Raw genomic sequence first — 21767 nt, forward strand, 5'->3', positions numbered from 1 at the left:
TTTGAAAGGAGGTCTTATGTGGCTTTTGGGGAGAGTCTGTTGTAATTTTGAACACACTCATTAAATGGCCTGTTGTACCTTGATTACCTGTATTCAATAAAAACCTCATCTTTATGCAGTATAAATGAGACGGAGCCAAAATTTTAAAATGTTTTATTGTATTGCTCATTTTATACTGCATATTGTCCACCTGTTTCAAAGCAGGGGCTAATTTTTTTTAAAAATTTAGAAATAGAGAGCAGGCACAATCAACGTTAGCATGATATGGTTGGCATTTTTAAAAGCACTGTTACAAAAGATTCAACTACTTGTCATCTACCGTGGGGTGGGGAACTACGGCCTTTTTGTGACTTGTGGACTTCAACTCCCAGAATTCCTGAGTCAGCCATCTTGGCTTAGGAATTCTGGGAGTTGAAGTCCAAAGTCATAAAATAGGGCCATAGTTCTCCACCTTTGTCCTATGGGGACAGCCAGGGACATGTCTTCAATGTCAAGATGGGGAAGAAATCTGGAAGCTCTTAGTCTTCTCCGCCGCACAGAAGGAGCAGAACTTTCCTGTAGTCCCCTGAGGTGTCTCCCTAGAAGGGAAAAACAAAGCATCGTTCAGTTTTATTTTATTAAAAGGATGCAAATTCTAGCAAACCAGGGCTCTGATTACCTCTGAATTACAGGTATGCAGAATAAAGTTCACCATGTGTTTAATGTGAACCACTCTTGCCTTTCCTGAAAGCAAGGGTGCCCACAAGGTATAGTCGGAAGATGGTGCCATAATGACGCAACCCAAGTTCCACGACATACTGAAAATAGGCTGAGTTTCAGTGACTGCCATCTTGATGTTTTTCATTGCAACCTACAGATGACTTTGGCTGGAAGTGCCCCAGTAACATTGGAACAGTTTGTTGGGCACACCTCTCATCCTCTGTGCAAGACCAAGGTGATACTGTGCAGAAATTGCATAAGATCACACACCGCAGCTCACCTTAATGAAAGAGTAGAGGGATTTTCCATACATGCGCTTGAACTCTGCCTTAATGTCAATCATATCGATCTCACAGCGAGAAACCATCAGGCGAATCAGAGTGTCATCATCGGTCCCCAACCCCTGGTTTCGGGTTGGAAAAGAAAGACACGCCAAGTCAACGCTGAACTTCAGCCAGCAAAACATTTTGTCCCTTTTAAAACAGCCACCTGCTAATGGTGGAGCCCTTGACACTTTGAGCATGGTGGTTTTCTTGCATACATTTCATTACCAAACTAGGTAATATCAAACTAGGTGAGCTAGCACTGATGAAGATTCTCAGTCCTTGAGGTATAGTTACCTGGAAGTTGAGCCATGGCAACTGAACTTTTTTTCTTTTTGGTTTGAAATGATTTGCTAATTATCTAAGTAGCTTCTTCAAGTTGAAGAAGCTATTTGAATAAGTAGCCAATCATTCCAAACCAAAAAGAAAAAAAATCCGGTTGCCATGGCTCAACTTCAAGATAGCACTGAGCATGTTAACTAGTTTGGTCATGAAACTTCTGCCAAAAGCCACCGTGCTCAGAGAGCATCAAGGATCTCACAGTTCAACTCTGAACTATAAATATTCTATCAGCACCTGCTAATTGTGCTAAATCAAGCTGTTAGTGTTTCTCAACTTGTAAAATATATGGACTTTAACTCCTACAATTCCCCAGCCAGCATTCTGGGACTTGAAGTCCACACATCTTAAAAGTCACTGAGGTTGAGAGACACTGATAGAGTGTCTTGCTGGAACTTTGCAGAATCCCTAGGACAGCGTTATCCAACCTATTCTGGAGAAGCCAGGGATTAAACGCCAGCCTTTTTCACGCAATGCCTATACCCGGATCATATAACAACAGGAAATCAATCCCTTAATAAGGCAGTCCTATTACAGAGCTCCTATTCAGTTTGCAGCCATTTTTATGCATTATATTTACCTTCATAGACTTGTACAGCCGTTCAGCAAAGTAGGCAGGTCTATTTCTCATGCATTTTACTGAGAGGAGAATAAAGAAAGGCAGTTAGGCTTCTGGTTCTGCGCAGTTTAGCACAACAGCCGAGGGATTGCAGGGCTCTGCGCCCTACGGCTGATTTCTTTCTGTTTGGGAACCCCAAATGGGCCAAAAGCTGCCCTGGAGAGGTAGCAAGGAAGGAGGGAAGCCCTGTCAATCCTGAGGAGACGGCGGTCGATCCGGACATTTGGGGAAAGCTCTCCAAAAAACGACAGAAGAAAGGCTAGCATCATTCATGAATCTAGCCCAAGCTACATGCAGCTGAAGCCGAAAAGCACTAAACTAAGCGTGACTGTAAACAGCGTGACTGAACTGGGTAAGAATATTGATTTTCTCTCTTCTACCTGACTGATTTCCTGAGAAAAAAAGAAAACCCCCAGAAGTAAAAATCCTCTGAAAGTGAGGGGTGTGTGTCTAAACAGAAGAATTAAGTTTAGGGGGAAAAAATTGAAAGATGGACTGGTGCTGACATCTAGTGGTGGATGAAAATACTGCCCTAAAAGCAGTAAGAAGCAGAAAGAAGCTTCTTGTCGTAACCTTCAAGGTGTTGATTAAACAAAGAGCAGCTGGACTATCTACAAAGTGAGAACTACAAAACTTAGAAAAAATTGACCTGCCTGGATTATAAATATTTTTTAAATTGCGACTTTAAAGTGATTGGCAGAGAAAGGACTTTTGGTCATTATGGAGCATCAGAGATCTGCAGAAAGAACATACCAAGAAAAAATAAATACTTACCAGGAGGAAATGTTTGTTCTGTTACAACAAATGCAAATGATATTAACTTCAAACCATGAGGAAATTAAAAATGAATTCCCATTGTTGGGCAGAGTTTCCCTCTCTCCATGTTGCGGACACCCTGGATGCAAGGTAACCCCCTGCAAAGCAACTGTCACCAGCTAGAGAGAAATAAAAGCTGATGTTGAGTCCTCACCTATTGCCAGCAAGGCATCTTCAAGGTCTCCTGACATCTCGGATTTAATACTCTCTGTAATATCTTTGTTAGCAATGTTCTTGTATTCATCAAATACTAAATAAATAAATATTTTTATTAGCAAACAAAAGAAAAGCAGTTCCAAAACCTCCCAAACCTGGAGACTCAGCTATGTCTATGAGGTCCTCTGTTCTGTTATTTCTATATTCAAATTTCCAATATTCCCCATTTCCTGATTATACTGTATATTTTTTCTAAAAAAATAAAAGAGAAAACAGCAGATGTCCTGAAATAAGAAAAGACCTATGCTAGTCTATGGTGGCCACAAGTAATGGGGAAATCACACCATCATGCTTGAGTCACAGAACATTAGAATAACAGAGTTGGAAGCGATCTTGGAGATCTGCTAGTCCAATCCCCAGCTTGAGCAGGGATCCTATACCATTTCAGACAAATGGCTATGCCATCTCTTCTTGAAAACTTCCAGTGATGGAGCACCCACAATTTCTGAAAGCAAGCCATTCACTGATTAATTGTTCTCACTGTCAGAAAGTGTCTTCTTAGTTCCAGGTTAGATTTCTCTTTGATAATCTTCCACCCATTGTCCTGCCTATTGTCCTGCTTTGGAGAATAGGTTGAGACCACTCCTCTCCTCTGTGACAGCCCCTCAAGAATTGGAAGACAGCTATCACGACATCCCTAGTTCTTCTCTTTGTTAGACTAGACATGCCCAGTTCCCTCAACCTTTCATCATATGATTTAGCCTCCATCTTTGTTGCTCTTTTCTGCACACTTTCCAGGATCTCAGCCTCTTTTTTGTATCATGGTGACTAGAATTAAACAAAAGAGTTAAACAGCAGGACTTAGTTGCTGCAACTCTCATTCCCAGCCTACAACTGACAGATCATCATGTTGCTTGTTAGTATAGCTTACAGTTGGAGAATAGATCCCATTTTAGCATTCATTCTAGAACAGACGTGATTCCCAGGGCGCTTCTTTTTTTTACAAGAATACGCTGCCAACCTCATTGTTTACCTCTTAACAGATGGCTCCTGCTTCTGGAGCACAAGATGGTAATGAACTGACCCTCACTGGTGCCCCATTTCTTCTCTCCTGCTTCATACAGGCACTAGAAAAAACAGGCACAAAGAGCAGATTTTGCAAGGCAGTGAAAGAACAGGCAGGGGATGGGTGGGGTCTGAGGTTTGGAACCACAACCTAGTACAACTGCCCCATGGTAGCTTCCTTCATGTTTTCACAGACAGTAGGAGAGATGGGCAACTTCACACAGATAAAGAAATGGAACTCTCCACCTCTGAGCTGTAAGGCACGCAATTGTAAAGCTGGGACGTGACTGAGGATGTAAAACTAATTATTTTGGGTCCTGGGGATGCAATGTTGTGCACAATAATTGTTTTAAGCTTACCAGGCCTTACTGCAACTGATAACAATGGTCTGCATGTGACACACAATGGGGTGGGGATAAGGAGACATTTATTGTGTCACCCCCAAATTGCCATTTGGCTGCTAAATTTTGGGGGTCTTCAACAGGCCCTGCAATGTCCACCTGTGCTCACCTACCTTTGTTCTGAAGGATTTAAAGAGGCAAAGAGTGGGAATTAAGTTATACCCAGTTTAAAAGAAAAGCAGTTTGGAAATAAAGCAGCAAGCTGCCTATTCATTGCTGCAAATGGGGCACTCACCTGGGCATCCTCCTGGACCAGCCCCTGGTCGACATGCTTACTTTCATCCCTGTTGCCCTGGGGAGAAAAGGCAGGGGGGAGGCAAGTGAAGCTCAACAGCAATTTTTTGTATACACCCAAGTTTTGAATCACTACACAGAACTGCAAAGAAAGGTCAAGATAACACAAAATGTTCTCAAACAAGCCATGATTCATTTTCACATCTGCAAAAAGGCTTGCTCAACAAAGACAAACCGTGATTTAGGGTGCGGTGTGAATGCATCCACTATGTGAAGTGTGATCTGCGGCATGACAAGAGCCAAATACTTACAGTCGACAGGGATACCAGGACTCTCCGGAACTTGGAGGAAGTATCTGAAACAATGTCTTTCTCAAGGGTGGTTCCATACTCTGCGAAAAGGCCCAAAGGTATATCTCAAAAAGGCAGCACAGTGCCATTCAGACAATTGGTGGAGCTGAGGAAAGCTTCACAACTATGGCAACTTACTGAAAAACAACCACTCACTTGCAGGGGTGTCTGCAGGGCATGACCAAAAAAGTCTGGATGGTGTCTGCAGATGTAGAGGGTTGTGAGAATAACCTTGAGGAACAGGAGGTGTGAGCACCAGTAAATCAGTTTAACTGTAAACCTGATATTTCATGCCTGACCTTTCCAGAGAGGCCCAAGACAAGAGACTGTGCAGTCCTGGACTGTTGGGGGGAGAGAGGAAAAGATTCAGACCCTCCCAGAGTATATTCGGTAGGTTAGAAGGTTACAGCTTTAGCCTGGCAAGATAATGTCCATTGGGTGAAAGCAAATAAAGAAATGGATTCAATTGGATCTCACTGGGTCATCTTTGGACTCAGATCTGACAGAAATCCTATAATGAATATAATTTTAATATTCACAACATTGGTGTTCAAGTTTGATTTGCCTTAAATCGCTGACAGCAATGGTGCAATCAATCACAGCTCCGCCTATTTTTTATGTGCACCATCAGAGACACCATCTTGATTTTTCATGTGCACATCATAGAGGCCATCTTGACTTTTTTGACCAGGGTCTGCAGACAGTTATGACCGTGGGGAATCCCACTAGACTCCAAGATTGGTTCTGCACAAATTCTGGGAAATGTATCTAAAAGCATTCTCTGTGGTAGGTCTGTGAGTTAAGGGTAGGTCTGCATATCCCCAAACATAGCGTGCAAATGGCGTTCAGGCCTTCCAATTGCCGTTAGAGCACAGCTGGCCATATGATTCCAGAAAGCTGCGTGAATTGGCTGCAGGCGAGTGAGGAAGGCTATGGGACAGAATACTCACGACGGTGATAGGTGTCATTAATCCTCCGGATTTCCTCATTGGTACGAGATGCCAGGATTTCTATCAGGCAGCCCTCATCTGTCCCAGCTCCCTGAAGGACAGACCGAGTGCTTCAAAAGAGTGCCAAGGCTGGGCAAATGCCAGCCTGGAAATGTTTCTAGGAACATCTCCAGGCTTCAAAATAATTTTGACCAACCTGAAGGTGGAAACCAAAGCTCAAAGATCTCAAGCTGAGGGACTGTGTGGAATTTTATAGTATGAAAATGCAATATGCTGCCATATGATGGAAAACTGAGTCTATCGTATTTCCTGCTCTCGTAGGTGCACACTGTCATAGGTGCTCCCTACCCCAAAGTAGGGGGACAAAAACCAGGAACAGATGGAGCAAATTCCTACAATTTCAGGTGGCTCACTGGATCCCCATTTTCCAACCCATTCCCATGGTTTATTGTCTCTCTGATGTCAGACTCAAAGAGGGCTCCAACCCAAGAAGCACATTTGTTCCACAAGTCTTAAAGCTGCCAAGGTTGGACACACCTACTTGACATAGTCAACAATATGCTAAGTTGAGCTGGGGCAAAACGTAGAGCTACAGTTATGGCTGTAACTGCTCACCTCTTTTTTACATGGAACATACAGTAACAGGGCTGGAAGGGACCTTGGAGGTCTTCTAGTCCAACCCCCTGCTCAAATGTCAACATGTGTCAATATTTGTACAAAAAGGGTGGCGCTTCAATCATGTAGCTGCAGAGATCACCTTGACTCTTTGACCTCCCCCAAGACCTAGTTGGATCCATGTTGCAAGTCAGCATCTAGAGATGAGTAAGGCATCTCCATGCTACCCACTTCCTGGAACCTTGAAGCAAATTGTCCAAAGAATATATTCCATATGACCTTTTGAGATACAGGTCTTGGTCTGATATAAAACAGCCTCATGGACACTTCCACACAAATCTCTGCTTCTTTGTTGTAGTTAAAATGTTTGCAAACCTTTATTGCTCTTTTCAGCTCCTCTACATCATACAGGGTGATGGGGGTCATCAGCCCAATAATAACTTTCTCAAAATTCTTACTCAACTCAGACTTCAGGTCATCAATCAAATCCTGTTGGGGAAAGAAAATGATTAGATAACATCACAATGTCTAGTGTCATTTTTTGTTTCAAGTGTACCACCCAAAATTAAATCTTAGTTCTACCGGTAATTCTCTTCTAAAATTGGCATATTTCCTTCAAGGCAAAAGTCAAAGCTGTACGACAGCTGGCTTTTCAATTTTAAGGACATAAACCAAGATCAACCTTTTTTGTGACCACAGAATCTCACATTTGACCTGATCGTTGGAAACTTAGCAGTGATCAATGAATTTGGCTTGAAATTTCTCAGGGCCATTTTTTTTTTACTTCTCTGTTTCTTCCCTGTCTCCTACTTTGTTCCATTGATATAGTATCAATCTTGTGAACTCTCAAGTCCCTTCTTTCTGCTATGTATTCAAAATGGACAGTGATTTATATATATATAAACAGGGTGTAACATACAGCATTCTAGATAACTCCTCCCCTGTTTCTTCCCTCCCTAACACAGCTGGCAAAAGTGAGACAGAGCCTGTGGCCTAGAGGTTAATACAGCTGCCTAACATGCAGACAGCCCAGGTTCGAATCTCAGAAGGGTATGTCTGGTTGAAAAGAGCTAAAGAGTTCGAAATAGCTATTCCAGTTCTCCCTTAATTCTTTGCTAGCAATCCAAATTTTAGAAATATAAAATACATTCATATATGTATGTGTATATGTGTGTGTATATATAGTAAATATATATATAACATATATATATTATAGTAAAATACTTTAATTAAAGTATTTTAACTTTAAACTCTCCTGGTGAACGCGCTTTATTCATTCCATTTATAATTATGCCCAGGAGTTGCATTTTCACCATCATTATTGAATATATATATGTATATATACAGCATATGTATATGTGTATATACATATTTTTCACTGGAAAAATGACAATAAATCTTATCTTACATTACCTTGCCATTTACCTTATTATTTAGGAAATCTAATGTGGCTCTTCTCAAATTTTCTCACTATTCATTCCACGGCTGATGTTAACAGTTTTATGCAGTTTTCAGCCCCCTCAAATTTGCAGTCTATATGTGAATCCCAGAGTTCACATTTAGTGCTACCTACCCGACCAATACTGGATTTGTAGGCAATCTTAATCTCCTGCCGTTGGGACAAGCTCCTGTTGACCAAAATGTCAATGATGGCATCTTCATCAGTACCTGGGACAAGAGACTGAAGATTCAGAGAAGGGCAAGAAAGACGACCAAGCAATTGAAACTAGAATCCATGGAGCAGACTATGGGGAGAAGCTGGTAGGTGAGATCAAGTAGTTGTTTGGCAAACAGGAAAATGCAGTTAATCAGGACCTCCAGAGCAAGGCCACAGGAAACACAAATCAGAGGAGAGAATACCAGAGTTTAGACCTAACTCAGAACAAGGCTATTTCTCATGGTCTCTTTGATGCATCTCTGTGCGATTTCTTTTCTGAACACTTTCTGCACAAAGCAAGCTTAGCCTTTCCACCTCCAGCTGGGCAGGGTTTACAATTCCCAGCAGGACGTCTACGGAGACTCTTCATCATCCAAAGCTGCTTTTTCCAAAAGGCAACTGGACTTCCTTCTCTTCTTGAACTGAAGAACCTTTCTGGATGAGAAGCAAAACGTTTTCAAAGAAAAAAAATCAAGTCCAATTGTCTTTTTTGAAAAAAGCACCTCTGGGAATTCGCAGCAGGCATAAGCTTCTGGTTGAAAATTTTGGAAGTTCCAGTCCAAGGGTGCCAGGTAGGAAAAGAGGATATTTTGGCCTGATCAAAGGGGACTTTGAGGCAGAAACACTACAACCTCAGAGCAATAAATCAAGAATAAAGCGGATGACTCACCCAAGCCTTTCATAGCTTTACGGAGATTCTGGGCATCAGCCTCAGGGTTGAAGTTGAAGGTCCCTTTGACGGTGCCTCTGTTTCCTGCCTAAAGGCGCAAAAGGTCAAAAATCAAACCCCAGGAGAGTTGGAAAAACAGAGGAAGCGAGAAAAAAATCCAGGTGTACAAGGAATCTTTGACTTATGACCACAATAGAGCCCAAAGTTTCTGTCGCTTAAGCAAGAGAGTTGTTAAGTGCATTTTGTCCCATTTTATCATCTTTTGGGCACATTTTTTAAGTGAATCACTGTGGTTGTTAAATGAACCATGCTGTCATTAAGTGAATCTGCTCAGTTTCACCAGAGACATCATAACAATGTTTATCCCCTCAGAAGGTCCAGGACTGGCACACACCCCTTGATCTCTCCCTCAGAGGAAGGCTCTTCTGAGGATACAGGCAAGATCAGAAGAAACGGAGATTAAAGGTGATTAATTTGGGAATTAATTTGGGAACAGCCACTGAGCCAAATGCCCCTCAGTCTCAAAATAAGGAATTTGTATGTGCGTGCCTCCAAATCAATTCTGACTCCTGGACAAGACTTCAGAAGTGGTTTTGCCTTTCTTCTTTCTAGGGATGAGGAGAAGAGCTTGGCCCAAATTCACACAGTTGGCACACAAATCACGATCTCCTGGTTTCTAGCCTGGGGCCTTTAATCACCCCACCCAACTGGCTCTCTCCTTTGAGTCAGCCTTGACTCCTGATGACTCAGGAATGAGTCCCTGCAATTTTCTTGGCAGATTCTCCCTCAGGCCTTCTTCTCCCTGGACCTGAAAGGGAGGGATTGGCCCAAGGTCCCCCAGTCTCCTACAGTCTTGCTGCTTCTTCTCCAGAGCTTGAATCACTACATCAAGCTGGCTCCCAAGGAAATCATTAGGAGCTGTCATCCTATGCCAGAAACTGATGGTGAATTTTTAGCTTCCAGGGTCACCTGCAGAGGAGGTCAAGACCTGGGTGTAGCTCTGGGCTGCAACAGAAGCTTTGCTGCCACTTAAAGAAAGGCTGGAGAAAATCTTCTGCCACAGCCTCACTAGGGGAGCAGGCCAGGTTGAACCAGTCCAGCTGACACAAAGCAGTTTCAAATGAAACTGTCTACACAATGAAAGTAGCAAAGGGAAGGAAAGTTAACTGGGTTTTCCACCTAGTGCTAAACCAAGGTTTAACTATGACTTGCTGAATACACAATTGGCTACCTTGGCATTAGAAACAAAGCCGAAAACCACCATTCATGGCACACAATGGCTAGGGTCACCCTATTCACTGAACCCAAAATAAAGGAACCAACATATCACATCATTCGCTGCCACACCAAGCCCTCTAATAGCTGTTCCCAAAGATAATATTTACCCCAATTAATCCATCTGATTAATTGCCCTGAGCCAACAGCTCAGAACACTGGACCTTTGATCAGATCCAGGGCACGCCAGGCGCCAAGTGCCAGGCACCGCCTGGGACCTCAAGCAAGCAAAACCACGTACCATGGCAATAAACTTCCGCAATTCTCTAGCAACCAGTCAGCCCTGCAGATGGACCCTGCAATAAAAAAGAGAATAAATTCTGATAAGGATCAGCAAACACAGGAAGAAAGGAATGGTTATTAAACTCTGTGGCACTTTTTGCTATTAAAGAGGAAATTAAACAATATCTGATGCTTGGAAAGATTATGGGTGGGCATGAACATCTGCAGCAGGTAAATATGTACCAAACGGGTATATCTGGGCCCTGAAGACATTCAATGTGGGTCTCTCAAATCCCCTTTCCCCATAATTGCATAAAATTGCCATTTTTAAAAGAGGAACTAATCGTATTAAGTGTATGCAAATAATTTCATTCAATTTTAATTGAACGTAAGCTTTATCAAAGATAGGTTGGGTGAAAAAATCAGCACACCCTTGCCTGGAGACTAAAACATATGAAGAATGTTTGCAAGAATTGGGTATGACTAGTCTAGAGAAAAGGCCTTTTTTAAAAAAAATATATTTTATTGATTTTTTTACAGTAACAATCTTTAGTGCTTAGTAAACAGTATGTTATCTGGGTTCATATATTTAAAAAACAATCACTAATAATTAATTTCTATAATTCCATAATATATTAATAGTTTGTTTCCTTGATCTTCCCTTCTTCCAATAATATTCTCCTTTGTCAGCATTAGACAGATATAATTCTTTTTCCGTGATTATCGGGGTGCCCCTCCTTCTTCGTCACCTCTCCAGGGCGACATCAGACCCATTTAGGGTCCTCTGGCAGGGCGAAACCAGCCACAGGGTGCAGAGCCCCACAGTCCTTTGGCTGCGTCACTGCGACGTGGAACCAGAAGTGAGAAAAGAAGGACTTGGGTGACATGATAGCAGTATTCCATTATTTGAGAGGCTGCTATAGAGAGGAGGGGGTCAACTTATTTTCCAAAGCACCGGAGGGCAGGACAAGAAACAATGGATGGAAACTAATCAAGGAGAGAAGCAACCTTGAGGATTAAGAAGAAGTTCCTAACAGTGAGAACAATTAACCAGTGGAACAGCTTGCCTCCAGAAGTTGTGGGTGCTTCATCACTGGAGGTTTTTAAGAAGAAACCGGACAGCCATTTGTCTGAAATGTTATAGGTTCTCCTGCTTGAGCAGGGGGTTGGACTAGAAGACCTCCAAGGTCCCTTCCAGCTCTATTCTGATTGATTGATTGATTGAAGTTGTCCCACAGCAAAGTGGCCATGGCCAATTGGCTGTGCCAAGTTGGCCGCATTGAGTTGTCCTAGAAAGGGGCTTTCTGTAGATACGGAGGTGATGTTGCCTAGGTGAAAGGACTAAAACAATGTTTAAGTCCAGAACTTTGGAAGCAGTTCAGGTAGACACCTCCCAAAGCCAAATATGGAGGAGGAAGTATATGGAGGAGGAAGGGGTCAAGCAGAATCAAACTGGTAACAGTCTATTACAATAACCCATTTCAATAAAGATAGTTTTAGCCTTTGGGTAGAGTTCTTTTCCTGGTCTGCCCTATCTAGTGAGCTGCTAACCATATGACTACAAATTTTGGTTACATAGCTTCTTGCAAATAAATTCAACCTCTGGCCTAGCTATATCCTTGGTGTAGCCTTCCCTATAGGCTGGCACTCTCCAGATACTGAGGATGCTTTTCCACAATTCCCTAGCCAACATAGCTGGTTAGGGAATCCTTGGAATAGCAATCCCAACACAGCTTGAGGAGAACTGCAAAGGCATCCCTAATGTGGGCTGAGCCAAAACCAGAGGAGTTTCCCAAGAAGTAGAAATTTCCACATCTGTTCCAGGCTGGATGAATCATTACTGTATAAAGCTGGCAGACCTAATCTGCCTGGCATCCATTTTATGAGCAGGCCCCTTCTCCCTCTAATGTACCTCCCCTCCAGTTTCTACCCAGGAGACAATCTTTGCATAGGCAGAAAATCAATTATATGTCAAACCACATAGTTATTAATGCCCCGAAGCTTCAATAAGTAACTGAAAGCAAACAAAAGGATTAAAACACGGAAGGTACTAATAAAAACCCCCAAAGGCTGGATGCAAATCAAATAATTCACTTTGGCTTCCTGCCTTGCATTGTAATCCAGCCTCTGCCCACTGCCCTGTCGGTTAGTCTTGTTTCCATCTGCTTTGCAACTGCTCAATGTGGGGTGATGGAAAATTATGGAGCCACGTTTCTGGTTCTGCTGGTTCCACTCTGGGTCTCGCTTGGAAAAAACAGGCCAGCAACTCTAAACAGTTGCTTAGAGAAGAACACATCTGATCGCTTTAAAAGGATTGCTCTCATTTTTTCAGATGTGCAAGCAACCTCTTGTGCAGGGTGTGTAGTCAACTGCCTTCAGTAACTGGTCTGACCCTTTTCAAGCCATCACACTACCGATAGCCCAACATTGGACTGTCAGCAGAATCAGAAGTCCCGGTCCCTCTGCATCGCAAAGCAGCTGCCTCTCCTGGTTACAGTCAAAATCTCTAGCGCAGCAGCTAGGGAGAACTTGGCATTCCTGCTGGCACTGAAGTTAAGACTCTTTAGGAGGTTCTCCTGCCTGCTCTAACTTAGCTTCTCTGAATGTCTGTGGAGATTCTCGGTCATCCAGGTCACGGTTGTCCCAAAGGTGCTTTTTCAAAAGGCAACTGACTTTGTTTTTTCTTGAAGACATTTCACTTCTCATCCAAGAAGCTTCTACAGTTCCAGGTTGGATCTCTCTTTAATTAGCTTCCATTCAATTCCCAGAGCAATTTTTGTCACAAACATGGTTTGTGGAATAAGCCACTACATTACACAACTTGCGATAAACGGGGGGTGGGGGGTGGGGGGGGCGCACACTTTTTTTAATGTATCTTTAAAACCATCTACCTACGGAGTGAGAAAGTGCTTGAAGAGCATAGTCAGTTGCCCATCCAAGATGAGCCCGGATTCCTCTACTCTTATTTATGGAAATCAGCAGAGAAAAAGGGACCAATTGGTGCCCACCACATCTAGATCAGAAATATAATCCTGCCAGAGAGGTTTGCAGCTTCCGCTTTTCCCTTCAAACTCAAAAGCTGTTGATAAGTTGGCTACATCAGCTCAGCCTTCAGTGCCTCTCCGTACTGGGGGTCAGATTGTGGCCCATCCTGCACACTCCATGGCTGCTACTCCACAGTGGGTTTCTCCTAAAGCAGGAAGTACTTGAGCATCTCCTGCTTTAAAGCACAAAGCATCGTTTAAAACAGGGGTCCCCAACCCCCAGTACTGGGCCTTGGACTGTTTGGAACTGGGCTAGGCAAATGGCAGGTGAGTGCGCGTGCCTGCTGCTCACCTGGAACCATTTCCACACCCGATCTGCAAAGCTAGAAAGGTTGGGGACCACTGCCTTAAAAAGAAGCTTAGAGACGGCCTCTGCTCCCAACGGTACTGCTTGCAGGTAGAGCTTCTGCTCAGACCACTCAGCTACACTCGGGACCCCCAAGCAGAATTGCTGTGTTCCCTGTCCCCAAATACACTGTACAGGTAGTCCTTGACTTAAGGCCACAACTAAGGCCAGCATTTATGTTGTTAAGTGAGACTTTTGTTAAGTGAGTTTTGCCCCATTTTATGACCTTTCTTTTTCTTGCCACATTTGTTAAGTGGATCACTGCAGTTGTTAAATCACATGGTTGTTAAGTGACTTTGGCCTCCCCATTGATTTTGCTTGTCAGAAGGCTGCAAAAAGGGATCACGTGACCTTGGGACACAGCAACGGTCATAACTATGAACCAGTTGCTAAGCCTCTGAATTCTGATCACACGATTAAGGTGATGCTGCAAAGGTCGCAACTGTGAAAAATGGTCATAAGTCACCTGTGCCTTTGTAACTTTGAACGGTCACTAAAGGAACAGTTGTAAGTCTAGACTACGGCTGACAGAACAGCCGGGCGCTGCCATGCTGAACTGCAAACTATCCTAAACTTGAACGTTGCGCTTCTGCAACTTTCTGTCCCTTCCTCACCCGGGATTCCGCTTGAATCGCCCCAGTAAGATCGGAGGTGGGGAAAGCGGGGGGGGGGGACGCTCCCTCCCCACCAAACCTCCCCCCCTTTTCTTGCAGATTGATTGATGGGTCGCTTTCCCTTAAAGGCGCTTTGCAACTTTTCAACGCGCAACCAACGTGCGGCGGAAAGCGAGCCCAGCGCAGCCCTCCGTTCCGGCGGTTGGTTAAATGCAGACAGGGCAGCTGGCGAAAGAAGGTCGCCGACGCAAAGCAGACCCCCTCGGCCGCTCCCCGGCCTCCCGGGGGCCATCCCGGCGCCAGTCCGTGTGCCAAGCAACGGCCGGTCCGAGGCAGGCGAGCCGGGCTCTACGGCCGTGCCCTGCCCTGCCCGCCACCCTCGGGCACCGCCTCGGGCTCCCCGCGCCCCGCTTGCTCGGCCCCGGCCCGCGGGAAGACCCCAACGCCTCGGTCCCCGGCAGGAGCCCCCCACCCCGTCGAGGGAAGCGCGGCGCCCGATCCGGCCCCGGCCACTTGGCCTCGCCCGCCCTCCCGCCTACCTGCTCGTCCTCGCCCTGGAAGCCGCTCGGCCCGGCTCCGCTTCCTTTTTAGGGACCTCGAGGCCCGCCCTGAAGGGCGGCCACGGGCGAAGGCCTGCCCTCGCGGCGGGGGCGCCCAGCGGCTGCCGGGAATTCCGCGGGTCGGGTTGCAACGCGGTCGGGAAAGCAGCCGGGGCGCGGAGAGGGAGGAGCGCCTCGGGAGCACCAGGTCCGGCCTGGGCGCCTCCCGGCCAAGCCCCCGAGGACAGCGGGCTCTCTCTCTCTCGTTCTCTCCGTCTATCTGCTTATAGGTGGCCGGCTGTCTCTCTCTAACAACCTTTCTGTCTTTATTTCTCTGTCTGTCTTTTGGTGTTTTTGCAGGTGTAGTCCCTGATCCCTTTGCGTAGTGCGAGCATGTACGGTAAGTTGTCTGCATCTCTTTTCCCTCCTCCCGGTGGACTTGACAGCCTAGATTAGGGCTTCTCAACGTCTGCCACTTTGACCCCTGTGGATTGCAGTGCCTAGAATTCCCCAGTCAGAGCACCTCCAAGATCTTCTCCAACTTTGTTATTCTACATTCTAGAATTGAAGAAGGATGATCAACTTAACATATCCATAAACACTGAAAAGCAACTGGCTAAGAATACATTGGAAAATATTATTTCTTCTGCTTTTATCCTGCAATGAGTTACTTCTCCAAGAGAAGAAGAGATGTCACAAAATGCCCATGCCAATTGTCATGTCATCCTATATATCCTCTTCGAATACACAGATAGATGTTCTCCACAGTTGCAAGGATTCTGAAGAATGATGTATTTTTGTGATTAATATTTCTATTGCCTGCCTGCCTGCTTGCCACCCTCTGCAACACAAATGGACAATGCCAGATCATTTTAGTGCTGGTGGCTATACTTTGGAGTGCCAGAAGATGGAGTATGATCACATACAAGCTTAAGGAGAAGTTTTACAGTACTTAAATGCTGAAAAAATACACTTGATTGATGCTAATTGTCTTCATCCTTGGGACTCATGCAATCATACAAACAGAATATTTTCCTTGATATTTGTTTGCATTTCTTTGTTACAGGCATAAGGTCTGTGAACCATTTTCTCAATATCTAAATAGTAAATGTTTAGGGAGAGCAGAAATATTTGGAGTAAGGGTAAAACTATTGAAAACAACACAAGAGAGAGCTCTACTTCTGTGTTGGGTCTAGGTAGGACAACTTGCTATGGCCGACTCACCCTGCTGACTTGCCAACTGGAACTGAGCTGCAAAACTTCAGATGGACCGAAGATGGTAGCAGATAATTTGTTTGTTCTTTCATTCTCTCATTCATCCATTCATTCAATTTAGGGGTTGTCCAACTTCAAAAACTCTGGGTAGCCTGAAACATTAAAAGCAATAAAAAAATAAATAAAATAAAATAAAATAAAAATCAATAATGGGAACCATGTCAGCATGGAGCTACTTAATTGGATAAAAAGTTACAGGGACCCATCCGAAGGACTGGGAGAACAGCCAAGTCTTTGATGCCTTTTTGAAGAGCATGAGGGAGGGGAACCATATGGATCTCTATGGGAGATGGAGGTTTGCTTTCTAGATCCCCAAAATGACAGTTTAATCAAAAGGAACTGGAGTAGACCCATTCTGCTGGATTTACAAAAGAGGCAGAAATGATCTGGGATAGCCAGTCCCTATGGGAGAGCTGATTGAGCAATTCTGGCAGCTGAAGTCCACAACTTTTAAAGTTGCCTAGGTTGGACAACCCTGGTTCAGAGGCACCTAGCACCATGGATTTCACCCGAAAATCAACTGGCATCTCTGGGGGGGGGGGGATTGCTTCTACTTGCAGGACAACATCCTCATTCACAATTAGCCCTGCATGTGAGCAGAATCCTTAGATACTGACCTGGCCCCAAAGCTGCCAGGGTGCTTGATCCCAAGAGGGAACTCGGAGAGGGAAGGGCTGGTGGTCTGACCCTGGCTTGCAAAATGTCGCTTCCTCCTTCTGGGTCCCAGCTTCCTGATCTCTTGCTCTCCAAACCTCAGACCCCTGCGCACCTCACAGAATATGGCCCAAGATGGGCAGAGAGCCATTGGTTGTGTTTGTGCGACTTCCTCTGGATGGAACAATGCACCAAACCATTGACTAAGCCCTGAATTTACACAAGAGTGAGACACAAACAAGCTGACAGGCTTTTAACCAATTGTTCTGCTACTGTAGTATAATGGTGAACATTTTGGATCAGGACTAAGGGATCCCCAAGTTCTGGTCTCTAGAACCTGTGGAACTTCTGGCCTTCAGAAGTTGTGGGTGCTCCATCACTGGAGGTTTTAAGAAGAGATTGGACAGCCATTTCTCTAGAATGGTATAGGGCAGCGGTTCTCAACCTATGGGTCGCGACCCCATTTGGGGTCGATCACCCATTTTTCGGGGGTCGCCAAAGGCGGCGATCCGCCATTTTTCGCGGTGCCGTGCACGCGCGCCGCGCATGGGGGCGGCACCACGCACGCACGCCGCGCATGGGGGGCGCCGTGCATGTGCGCCGCGCGTGGGGGGGCCGTCGTGCATGGGGGCGGTGCCGCGCATGCGTGCCGCGCGTGGGGGCCCCGCCCCCACGCGCGCGGCCCAGCGCATGCGCAGAACGTTTGTGTGATGGGGGTTGCCGTCACACAAACGTTGAGAAGCACTGGTATAGGGTCTCCTGCTTGATCAGGGGGGTTGGGCTAGAAGACCTCTAAGGTCCCTTCCAACTGAGCAATTCTGTAATTCTGATCCTAGAAACTCTCTCTCTCTCTCTCTCTCTCTCCCCCCTCCCTCTCATAGGGTTGCTGTACCCCAAAGGCAACCTTTAAATTCAAATAAATGAATAGACAACTTGTTAACAACTTGTAAAGCACAATTAGCTGGGTTCATGCAATTCTAACCCCAAACTAAACCAAACATGGATACAGTCAGTACACTGGGTTAAAATATCATTAGCTAGCTTCTGCCTCAGTGTGTCATACAGAATCAACCTGCTGGGTTAATGTTGGGTTGTTGTGCAAGCATAAATTCCGCCAGCATTTGCTGGGTTAATGTTGGGTTGTTGTGCAAGCATAAATTCTGCCAGCATTTGCAGGAGCCGTTCATCCTTCACAGAAAAGTGACTGTTGTTCCACTTTGGTGTGATGTGAGTCTGAGAACCTGGTTTCTATTAACAAGCTTTTTCTTATCTTCAGATAATCTTCAGCCTGTTTATCTCTTCAGTTTAGGGATGTTAAAAGCTATTCCTAAATTTCTGTCTGAAATAATCTGAAGATTTATCTTTTCAGTTTAGGAATGTTAAAACCTAGCTAATCAATCCATATAACTATTCTACATTCCAATCCATAAAACATTATTTTAAGAGAGAAAATACATCAAATTAAAATACAAAATAACAATTAGTTAATAAATTACAAAGCCTATATCATTTGCCCCTCAGAGGAGACCAGTAAGCCTAGATAAATATAAGCCAGGAATCCATGATTGGCCTCTGAATTTCCCAGAAGGCCTCTGGGTGGTATTATTAGTTGAAAACTCCACCTTCTCTTCTTCCTTGCACGGCTACTCCTATCTAGGATCCTCTGCGGGTCCATGCTGGCAGGAGAGGATTATGGGAACTGAAGTCCAAAACGCTTGGTAAGCGCTCAGTGGGAGAATCTGAAGAAGGGTTGGGATAAGCTTGCATGAAACTGCCTTTCTTAGAATTAGCCGTATATGGTGGTTACTAAATGGCTAGGAAAGGGGGCTAGCAATTCCCCGTCGGGAACTAGAAAGGCATCAATTTATCCTTCACCGGGCTCAAACGATCAGGGGAACCGGGAGTCCACATTCAAGCTTCGGCTCTCCGAACGCGGCCTGAAATCTCAACCTAAGCACCTTGTGGACTACACGTCCCCTAATCCCCTCCTCCGGGCGCCGACGGGCCGCGTTGTCAAGCGCCCCGTTTCTACCTGGGATTTGTAGTCTCCTGGCCGGCCGAGGTGGCCGGACCTCAACCGCGGAGGGAAACTACTCTTCCCAGAATGCAAAGCGGAAGAACGACTGGTGTGATTTGGAAAAGAAGGTGGACGGAGCGGGGGGGGGAGAAAAGTAAAACGAGCCCCTTCGCGAAGCTCCTCCCCCTCCCCGCTTCGGGTTTTCAGGGCGCCGGGCGGGCCTGCGGGGGGAGGGGGGCTAAGCGGGGAGCGCGCAGCCGGGCGGGAGGGCGGGCGAACGTCTCCCTCCTCCTCCTCCCCCTCCCCCTCCCGGCTGGCTCGGGGGAAGCGGCCCTCCCTGCGACAGTTCATTTCCTGGCCGGACGGGCGGCGAGTGGAGCGGGAGGCGGGCGGCGGCGGCGGCTGCTCGGCATGGTCTTCCCGCTGCCGGCCCCCGGCCGCCTCCAAGCCCGGCGGCCCTCGCTCCTCGGCCGCCGTCGCCTCTTCCTCCTCTTCCGCCTCCGGCCACTACCGTGTAGCGATGCTGCAGGGCCGGCTCGGCGCCCGCTGCGGAAACCGCGATCGTAACGCTGTAGCCCGGCCAGGTAGCTGCGCCCGCGGGAGGCCGGAGGAGGGAGGAGGGAGGCCGCGGCCTCTCGGGCAGTTGCCGGGGGAGGGAGGGGGGCTTTCCGCGCCCCCTCCTCCTTCTTTTGGGGGGGCTGAGAAGGCGCCCCGGGGCCTCCTCGCTCTCCCCGCTTCTCGCTCCCATCGGTGCCCGGCTCCGGGGTGCTCAAGTTGGGCCCTGCGAGCGCGGCGGCCGCTTCCGGCCCTTGCGAGGATCCCCGCCTAACATTGACACCTGGAGCTCCGGGGACCGGCCGGCCTATAACCTGGCTCTTCCTCCCCCCCCCCGCAGGTCTGAGTTCGAATCGCAGCCGGGGTCTGCCTTCCTGGAGGGGGAGACCGGAACCCCCCTCGGCTGCCCTTTGAGGAGGAGGGGGCAGCGGAAGACCCCGCGTCCGCGGAACCCTTAATTTCGCCTCCTTCGCCGGGCAGACCTTCTCTCCCTCGGCATCTGGGGCGGACGGAGTGCCCCCCCAGCTGAAGAAGCAGGAGCCAAGGTGGGGGGGCACTTTGGGGACCATGAAGAAATTCTTCGACTCTCGTCGGGAGCAGGGAGGATCCGGAGCCGGTTCGGGGACCATTGGAGGCAGCGGTAGCAGCAGCACCGGGCCTGGGAGTGGATACGTTGGCCGGGTCTTCAACGTGGGAAGGCATCAGGTGACGGTGGAGGAGGTAGTGGCGGAAGGTAAGCCGAGGCCCGTGTCTTACTCCTCTGTCTAAGCGGTTTAGCTAATCCAATCTGGGGAAACAGGCTTAAATTTAATTTCGGCATTGATCTCCCACAATCCCAGTGTCGTGTTTTTGCGGGAGAGCTCCTGCTCCTGAGAGCGGAAATCACCATTGTTTATTAAAAAAAATATAGTGCTGAGGGTGAAGAGTGATGAATGGCCTAGGCAGCAGGGGTCTCCAACCTAGGCAACTTTAAGACTTGTGGACTTCTACTCCCAGGATTCCTCTGTCAGCTGTCTGAGGAATCCTGGAAGTTGAAGTCCACAAGTCTTAAAGTTGCCTAGGTTGGAGACCCCCCCCCCCGGGAATAAGGGGTCAGCCCAGTCTTGAGTTTCCAATCCACAGGCAGTCCTGAAATAGTCCCTCTGAGAACGTGCCGCCAACCGCCCTGGCATTTCCTTCACCCGCCTAATAACTTACGAACCCACTCCCCTTAAGGGTGTTACGTAATGTGCTCAGCTTCACTGATGCAAATGCGTTTCTTCTCTTTCTGGTGCTGCCGCCACTGTAAATAAAGAGATAATTAAATGCATTTAGAATTTCCTTTCTGTATTAAGAGTGCCTGCTGCGTCACAAGGTGGCCTGTTTGTCACCAGGGGCTCTGGGCTCCAAAAGCTGTGGTTCTCTTTTAACCATGGCCAGGGCTCCCTAAAGATTGCACACTTACCATAGGCTATGCAGCCCCCCTCCCCGGCTTACGTTTGAGCTAAAATGCACTTTTCAGTTACTTTTTAAAAGCTTGAGAGCAAATTCCAACACGACCTTCCAGATTTCTTTGTTCCTTGACATTATGATGGAACAGCACCATTGGGAGGGGGGAGGGGGAAAAAAGAGTTAAGTCTTATGCAATGCATCGCAAATGCTCAAATACCCAGAGAGAGTGGAAGAGGGGCTTTGGCTTGCAGAATGCAGTAGAGATGGTTCTGGCTTTAGGGATGGGCCATTCTCTCTCACTCCAGCATATGAGGGAACAAGCGGGGCATCTTCCATGCTGGGTTTTGGAACAAAATCAGCTGGGATTCCGAGATGCTGCTGGTCATGGTAGATTACCGCAGACATGACACAGAGTACAGAGGGATCAGGCAAGCAGCCAGACCTCCTCATGTCTCTCCCCTTGCTCCAACAATTATGAAACCAGGACAAAATGCTGAGTCCCCAATTTACCCGGCTGATCCTGGATGGGGTAAACTCTGCTGAGTCAGGGAAGACCTAGTCTGTGCAGCGATCCCAGGAGGAAGCTTTAGGGAGGTAGGGCCCTGCAGGGAAGTTAAGGCCTTCTTTGTGGTTAAAGTAATTGCTGAATGATCCTCATGAGCTGCTTGCCAGTAGATTCCCTGATGGAGAGAATGTGATCCCTTCATTCCTTCCCCCCCCCGCCCCGAAATTTTCCTGCTCCACCTCAATATAGTGAGCTTGGAATGAGGGTGATCTGATTGGTCCCTCTAAACTATGGCTTACTTTGATTGGAAAAAATGGTGGTGTTCTCCTTCCCTTCCCCATCCTGGGGGACGCTGAGACCTACCTTATGATTGCTGAAGCTAGATGGGTCAAAGTG

The 21767-nt window shown here is 46.6% G+C and overlaps 2 protein-coding genes and 1 long non-coding RNA gene across 6 annotated transcripts in view; 2 read left to right on the forward strand and 1 right to left on the reverse strand.

Annotated features, from left to right (window-relative positions):
- Positions 1-138: 138 nt before the first annotated feature.
- ANXA4 (annexin A4) lies at positions 139-15036 on the reverse strand. Its single transcript, XM_039324286.1, has 13 exons — positions 14935-15036; positions 10411-10465; positions 8895-8982; positions 8141-8235; positions 6943-7056; positions 5953-6043; positions 4964-5043; positions 4654-4710; positions 3986-4079; positions 2951-3046; positions 1942-2000; positions 980-1102; positions 139-578 (listed from the first exon to the last, which is right to left on the reverse strand). Exons 2-13 carry the CDS (start codon positions 10411-10413, stop codon positions 519-521), a joined length of 960 nt encoding a protein of 319 aa, XP_039180220.1. The 5' UTR covers positions 10414-10465; positions 14935-15036; the 3' UTR covers positions 139-518.
- A 45-nt stretch (positions 15037-15081) lies between these two features.
- LOC120299440 lies at positions 15082-15974 on the forward strand. Its single transcript, XR_005554422.1, has 2 exons — positions 15082-15334; positions 15497-15974. It is a non-coding gene; the product is annotated as an uncharacterized LOC120299440 (long non-coding RNA).
- Positions 15975-19146: 3172 nt separating this feature from the next.
- AAK1 (AP2 associated kinase 1) overlaps positions 19147-21767 on the forward strand; it is a 41576-nt gene continuing 38955 nt past the window's right edge. For 2 of the 4 annotated variants that reach the window (XM_039324278.1, XM_039324277.1), the window contains exons 1-2: positions 19148-19464; positions 19776-20168. In XM_039324278.1, coding sequence (XP_039180212.1) covers positions 20003-20168 — 166 coding nt within the window. In that variant the 5' untranslated portion in view covers positions 19148-19464; positions 19776-20002. Of the gene's footprint in view, positions 19465-19775; positions 20169-21767 lie in introns of all 4 variants that reach the window. The other 2 variants (XM_039324275.1, XM_039324276.1) reach the window with 2 other exon arrangements.

Source organism: Crotalus tigris, unplaced genomic scaffold (genome assembly GCF_016545835.1).
Source record: "Crotalus tigris isolate CLP2741 ecotype Arizona unplaced genomic scaffold, ASM1654583v1 scf7180000024293.1627790, whole genome shotgun sequence".
Taxonomy (NCBI): Eukaryota; Metazoa; Chordata; class Lepidosauria; order Squamata; family Viperidae; genus Crotalus; species Crotalus tigris.